Below are 7,164 nucleotides of genomic sequence, written 5' to 3' on the forward strand. Positions count from 1 at the left end.
CTTCCACTGTTCGAACCCGTGAGCTATAGGTCACACGGAAACTTGTTTCAAGGTTTCCCTTCTTTGACCCCAACAATAATCATCATAATTAAGTCCCAAGTCCAAGGTTCTCCGCATCGTCGAGAAAATTGCTCGCTTTATTATGACAACAAGATGGCTCCCCTCAATGATATTGATAGTTGTGACTTGGATGGAACTACTCAAATTATGGTACAATACTGGGTGATCATAAACGTAAGTTGATGGAAACTATAATATATATGTTGGTGTTCAGGCTGAAATTGATGAAAAAGGGCAAATTTTGCCCCTCAATTTTATGGTACACCAGTTCTACAAAGTATCTGCAAAATTGGGTTATCTCGCGCTGTTGCATGGAACAATTGGATTAAGAATGAGTAAGAAAATTAAATGGCAGACATGAAGCTATAATTTGATTGTGCAATAACTGGTGAACTTGAGCACAATTTAAAAGACTACTATTCACAAAGTAATGCAATAACTGGTGAACTTGAAAGGCCTAGTGTTGTCACGCGCTTAAGTCATGATGTGAGGTTCAAAATATGTTGAGCGCTTCACCTCGCATTACGGGCACTTCTGTCATCATCAAGGCTCTAAAGCATACTTTTCCTTGCCAATGAGCATAATCGTGAAGAGGCCACACCAAACAATTGACTTTATCGTAATTCTTTTTTAATTTCTTTGTCTATATATTTAACTTATAATTGTTAGTCTTGGATTGCACATAACTATTTGTATTTAGAGTGGTAACAACTGCTGAGAGCACAATGTAATGTAAAAGATACTACCTTGATTTGTGAATAGTAATGTATTGCATTTTTGTGCAGGGAAAGGAGGAAGATGTTTTTGTGATTCATTCGGTCGTAATATTTCCCGAACCCGAATACTAAATTTTTTAAGGCTGCAGAAAGCTGCAAAGCAGACTGGATTGGAAAGCTAGGAAACGACTATATGCCCTTCAAGGTAATCCAGTTCATTAGTTGTTTACACAATGCCAACAATGTTCAAATCTCCCATTACTCCTCTGGTTTTAGTAAATAATGAAATGCCATTGAAGAATTCAGCAGTAGTATGACGCCTTCAGTTTTGCTTTCCCAGAGATGGTAGATTGGAATGAATACTAGATTAGTTCAGCAAAGGTTTAGTCATCAACCTTGTGTCACTAAATGCAGCTTTGCTTATTCTTCCAAGACCAAGAACAAAAAGCGGCAACATTACTCATTTGAAAAAACCAAAGCGGAGCATGAAAAGAGAAAACAAAGTACTTGATCCATAAACAAATACAAAAAAGGTTCTGGCAGCAGCTGTTTGCATACATACACACAAAAAAGGGATCAAGAACCACAACTACAGAGACAAACTTTTAACCATCTAACAGTTCAAGATTCAAGACCACCACTACAGGAACAAAACTTTGCGCCCAACCATTTAACAAAGCCACTTCCATCCTATGCCCAAAAAGTACTTAATACTACAAAATCCCATAAAAAGTCTGATAAGAGAATAGGCAAAATGTTCATGTACAGCCCTTCCCTGGTCTTCCACTTTTTTCGTTTATACCTCGGGCTCAACTGTATCATACTCAACGTCCTGTTCCTCGAATTTCACAGCCACCAAGAACCTAATGCTTACCTATCAAAATAAGAATAACATTGACAAGGTCAGTAACACCATGTAAAATCTTCAGCACAAGAACCATTTTCTCTTTATAAATCATTTGTACGTGCCTGCTGTGGATCATATACAGCATACTCATTATACTCGAGGGGGCTGTCCTTGTGCTCTGATGGAATCAACTTGCCACAAGGTACTCTAATGTCATCCTTCCACACAAAATGTTCCGACTCATCCGTTTTCTTTTTGCCGAGCCCTTTAGCTCCAGTTTTCTTCTCCTCCAAGGATTTCGTATCCTGCGTTGGTGCAAATTGGACATTAGTCCTACACTATTTTTTAATATATATAATCTAAAATCAATATCTTTTGCTGTTCTACCTCAGGTGGACTTGAAAATTCCTGGATTTCTTCTCCAAGTGAAGCAACAGCCAGAACCAAGAAACCTTCTGGCCTATCTACCGCTGTGTAACCGTATCTTGCAGCTTCCGCTGCAGCATCTGAACATACAATAGCTCTTCCAAACTGCAAATGAACCATAAATGCCAATGAATGTGTACATTACCTAAACAAACAACATAAAAGATCATGATGCTTTCTTTTAGAAAGTGTGTTTGCCCTATATACCATGTATCCTGGTGCAGGAAGAGCACAAGCTGCAGGCAAGAACCCCATCTGCAAGTGCCTCAACAGATTTGAACTCCTTGTCCCTGTTAGCAAAGAGTGATCACTTGTTATTTTAAGGTCAATCCATTCACAGTCTCGATTAGTATTTCCCTAACGGGACAAACAGTCAACAGCTAACAAGATTGGATCATGCAATTACTTACCACACCATAGCAGAACCTTGTTCGGCAACTTCTTGATGACATCAAGAGAAGGGCATGCACTTACTTCAACAGCGAAGATGTTCTCAACCGATACACCATAGCTCTAAACAAACACAGATAACTCCAACTCAGATCAAAGCTTATATATTGATGATAAATCGGAATGTCCCAAAAGGATAATCTCGTGGAAGCCGATAGAAATTATCTTACAGTTTCTCCAACCATCACAGGTTCATAAGTTCTCTCCAGGTACTTCACTATCATTTTGTAATCATCCGTCTCTTTCTCTACCGGTGAGACAGAACAACCTAGCTTCACATAACGGTCAAAGAGAGGATCGTCTAACGTTGAGCCTGACATATCTCCTATAAGGCGGGAGGCAGTATTGATATCTCGAATAGCCTCATAAGCAGAAGCAGCCTTGAATTTGCATTACACGAGAGAAACACATGAATATATTTTCAACTGAAGGATCTAAGTAGCGACTCAAACCTGGGAACAAAAAATAAATATGCAATTTACATGGTCTGCAAGTTCTCCAAAGTCTTTAAATGACGAGGGCCTCGTAGTTGGCATGAGAGTAAACCATTTTTGGCTGAAATCAGCCCAGAGGGCCTCCTCTTGGTTCCCTGTCTCCTTTGAAGATTTCAATTTATCCACAAAACGCAGGAGGGTTTCCTCACCTGCACAGTTAGAAATAAATTTCGCAAATGCCCGATCTCCAACAGAGAATGCACCAAAGGGAAGAAAGACGTACATCTTTTTAAATGAAAATCAGTAAGCATTCCAACAGGAACTTCAGGTGAATCATACCCCATCTCCATTAAAGCATACCTTCATTCGACCGACAATAGTCATTTGTTGTGCACATGTAAACAGACTAGAAAGATAGTCGTGTGAAAAGACTCACCGGTATATCTCCTGGCTGCAAAGTACTTTCATAAAATTTGCTACCTTTGGATCAAGCTTACTATGTGCAGCAGCAACCCCCAGTTGCCTAAGTCCAAGCCCTCCATGCCTTACTTCAACACCGTCATCCTACAAATTCACGTCGTTTTATGTTAATCCAGGTAAAGGAAACAAAATCAAACATAATTGATACCACAAAACGACAAGAGCACGCACAATATCAATAGGGAAGAACTTCAAATGTTTCTTCTGAATCTTCTTTTCTCTTTCCCAGGGTTCAAATTCATTTCCTGTCAGTTCTTCAAAGAGCTTTGCAAATTCCTTAATAGCATCATTCAAGTTTTCCCATTCCTCTAGCTTGTCATCTGCTCTGAGGCTATCACCTATTTTGCCCTTTTTGTAATAAAGGTGCAAACGGTTCTCTCGCGCCATAATAAGTTGCATAATGCAGAAGCTGCACCATTTTAAACGATCAATTTGTCACTAAGTGCTTATTATCAAAAACTAAACAAATACACCAGCTCTCGAGCAGTACTCATTCATATTCCTCCCTTGATCGCAAATAGTCAAAGCGCAATTGTACAGTAAGCCATCTTTCTCCAAAATTGTTCCACCTTCATCCTGCAGCTTAGTGTCTTTATGTACACCTCTCTTTCCAAACACTTTAAGCTACAACCAAGACAAGGCACCTCTCAATATAAAGCCAAGTTCGGAAGATTGAGTAGAATCCCAATCTAAAATTAAAAAAGACAATTTGATGAAAGCCAAACCTCAGCTGTAACAGTTTCGAGTGCAACTACACTGGAATCTTGCTTGTCTAGCGCAATACCTTTACCATCTACTGCAATATCACTGGCAACATCATACGCATCTAATGCTAGAGCTTCTTTTTTCTCGATGCTATCTGCCAACCAAGCCTCTCTCACAACTGGGATACCCCTCTCCCTGAAGAACAATACCTCCATGTCAAGATGTAATTGCTAAATTAGTCTAATTCATGCAGAGTTCTTTAAATGTACGTACACTGCTTCAGCTACTTTAGATGAGCCACCACGGTCTCGCTCTGTCGGAGAGACTACGAGGCACGTTGCCCCTGCCCAAAGGAACCCTTTCAGTTTTTAGGGGTTCAATTAAATCCTAGCATTTAATTCATAATAAGATATGGCCAATTACCGATAACAGAATTAGCCACTTTTCCTCCATTCTTCTCGATCTTTGTCTTCCAATATTGCTGTAGAGAGTAGTTTTTACTAACTATACCAACATGATAATCTGATTCACCAAATAACATATTACATACATGGGTTCGAGAAAGACGGCCTGAAAGAGATATCATCATTCCTACAAATGGTTTATCCACTCCTGTAATTTCCCGCTTCAGGCGACTCTTGGGATCTCTATGTTTCTCGATCAGCTAGGAGATTATAACATGCACAAACAGTTAATTTGGCGATCATCCCAGAGTATACAACAAATTATGTAAAGAAGAGTTTGGCTCATTACATCAGAGACTGGAGTTTTTCCAACAGAATCAGGTATATTTAGAGGCTCTTCTCTTCTTGGCGGGTCCCTAGTGCTGTAAACACAACTAGACCACTCGCTATATGCTCCCCGGCAGTGATAACCATCCCCAGAAAACTCCAACGTGCCACCACAAACCGGACAAGGACCGAGAGGACCATAAAACAGTATGTCTTGGCTGTACAGGGAGAGCAATAATAAGGAAAACAACAGCAGCACTACTAGTAGAGAGTGGGAAATACTTAAAAGAGCGTTAAAAAGGATATTTCTACAAAACTGATATTGCTGATTTAAACTGTATATCAGGTCACTTTTCTAAAAGGGATTATTTTGTAGGTAATATTTTGTAATAAGCATAGTCTGGTAAACAACATATTGTAACTAACCTATGGTAAGACTAGGATAACTGGTAAAATTGATTATACTGATAGTGGCAGTTCACTTAAAATCTTATTACAAAATCTTATTATAGTTATTAATAAGTATTCATCTGTAACAAGCATGATTTGGCACTGGCCTCTTATAAAGCTAAACTAGTAGTGTAATTAATTTTAATCTACACACACAATTCCAAAAAGAGAACATAACAAATAAGATTGGAAAAGATTATTTGACAAACCATCTAGGAACAACAGCATCATCGGAGACGGAAGCATCCCGGCCATTGGCTTCGAGGATTTCACGCATTTGTTTGATGGAGAGATGTTCGCTTGTAGCTTTACAAAACTTCTCAAATTCTGCTGCAATATCAGTGCTATTTGATTTTCCATTAGCCTGCTCACTGTTGCCTTCTGTTTTCGGCTTTTTTGGCGACTGTTCATCAGATTCTTGGCTCTTGCTTTCTGCCTTCTGCTTTCTTGTCACCTTCTTCTCCTCATCACTTGCATGATGAACCTTCACATGCACATGTCAATTGATACTTAAAAACAATATAGACCTCTCACCAACATCTCTTATGGACTTTATACTTTAGTCTATTTTTACCAAATTTGTATCATATTTATCTGTGGCGAATTTCCTCGAGGGGTGTTAAAAAAAAAGGTACGTACTAACTGAGTGGAATCTATCCTGACTTTCAAGTAGCGCATACTTGAATGAGGGATGAACCCGAATCCGTACTTTCGGGTACTATTCCTACTCCCCTTTCCTCTTTCCTCTTTCAAGTGGGTTGAACTCTTTCAAAGGCAAAAGGCCAAGTGTGGCCTATGATGAAGGCCTTTCATTTTGGCTCTTCTTGTTGGAGTATCCTCGCTAAAATTTGAAAGAATTAAAAAAATCTTCCGACAAAGAGTGGTCAATATATTTTGCCATTTCCGACGAAGGGGAAATTTGCTTCGCCCCTGATATCTATTGTAGAGGTAATTTGCTACTATAATACTTAGGTAGTTATCTCACAGTCGAACTATTTTAATTTTTAATTAAGCGCATGAAGTCATTTCTAAGAAGTTCCCCTCTTTTGGTCGGTGAAATTTATAACTCGTATTCTGAATATAAAGAAAAGCAGAAGCACTGATATAACTCCCTAATCGCTGTTTCAAAAATCAACTGAAAACCTAAACATTCTCAAGTATTTCTTCAACAAAGTACTGAAATACAACACAGAGAGATCCGTATAGCTGACCCCAACTTGCTTGAGATTGAGTCGCAGTAAGAGTAAGAGAAGAAACAAAGTTCCATCTTAAAGATATTTTGTCAACGTTAATGAAAATGCATGACCTACGTACATGCCTCCAAGAAAACACTTCAAATCTTTTAAAAAAAAAAAATACAAAAGTAGAACAAACCTTCATTTTCAAGATTTGTGTCGGTCGTAAAACTCACTCAGCCTACAAATGATGAAGAAATTCCTGGAACTTATCAAAACCAAAAGCACAACCTAAATTCTTACAGTTCTTTAGCCCACACAAATGACATCAGAAAACCTAGAGAATTATCAGAGCCAAAGGTTTACTGCAGTATCACCAATAAAAAGGGTGTCCATATTTTTACAGTTACCAAGAATAAGGGTGATGAAGAGAACTGAGACATGCTACAGAACAGACACGTACTTGGAATTTGGTCTGGAATCGCGGTTTGTCTGTCTCACATGCAGATAACAAGTGTACTAGGATAACCTCTTTGGTTGACACGAGTCTTTGCTGCATAAATTTTACAGCTCCACCGCTTGTAGTCTTATTCTGTCTTTGCTTCCAAAAAAGAGTTATACTTATCTTGATCCTAATTTCTTACGCCAAATCATCCATTTGGAATTTGTTTATGCATCTATATAATTTAT

At 38.6% G+C, this 7,164-nt stretch overlaps 1 protein-coding gene across 1 annotated transcript; it reads right to left on the bottom strand.

Moving 5' to 3' along the window:
* Positions 1 to 1,262: 1,262 nt before the first annotated feature.
* LOC107785035 (protein ADP-ribosyltransferase PARP3) lies at positions 1,263 to 6,885 on the bottom strand. Its single transcript, XM_016606256.2, has 18 exons — positions 6,674 to 6,885; positions 5,509 to 5,783; positions 4,872 to 5,067; positions 4,669 to 4,782; positions 4,542 to 4,599; positions 4,392 to 4,461; positions 4,139 to 4,313; positions 3,904 to 4,037; positions 3,585 to 3,822; positions 3,370 to 3,497; positions 3,217 to 3,293; positions 2,982 to 3,142; positions 2,670 to 2,879; positions 2,460 to 2,562; positions 2,257 to 2,339; positions 2,011 to 2,154; positions 1,746 to 1,928; positions 1,263 to 1,650 (listed from the first exon to the last, which is right to left on the bottom strand). Exons 1-18 carry the CDS (start codon positions 6,677 to 6,679, stop codon positions 1,573 to 1,575), a joined length of 2,433 nt encoding a protein of 810 aa, XP_016461742.1. The 5' UTR covers positions 6,680 to 6,885; the 3' UTR covers positions 1,263 to 1,572.
* Positions 6,886 to 7,164: the final 279 nt, after the last annotated feature.

This window comes from Nicotiana tabacum, chromosome 18 (assembly GCF_000715075.1).
Source record: "Nicotiana tabacum cultivar K326 chromosome 18, ASM71507v2, whole genome shotgun sequence".
NCBI classification, from domain to species: domain Eukaryota; kingdom Viridiplantae; phylum Streptophyta; class Magnoliopsida; order Solanales; family Solanaceae; genus Nicotiana; species Nicotiana tabacum.

Excerpts from the sequence above, each read along its gene's own strand:
- LOC107785035 (XM_016606256.2), bottom strand. Across the intron at positions 4,783-4,871 it reads GAAAAACTCCAGTCTCTGAT|CTGATCGAGAAACATAGAGA; the intron begins GTAATGAGCCAA and ends ATAATCTCCTAG. Across the intron at positions 1,929-2,010 it reads AATTTTCAAGTCCACCTGAG|GATACGAAATCCTTGGAGGA; the intron begins GTAGAACAGCAA and ends GCACCAACGCAG.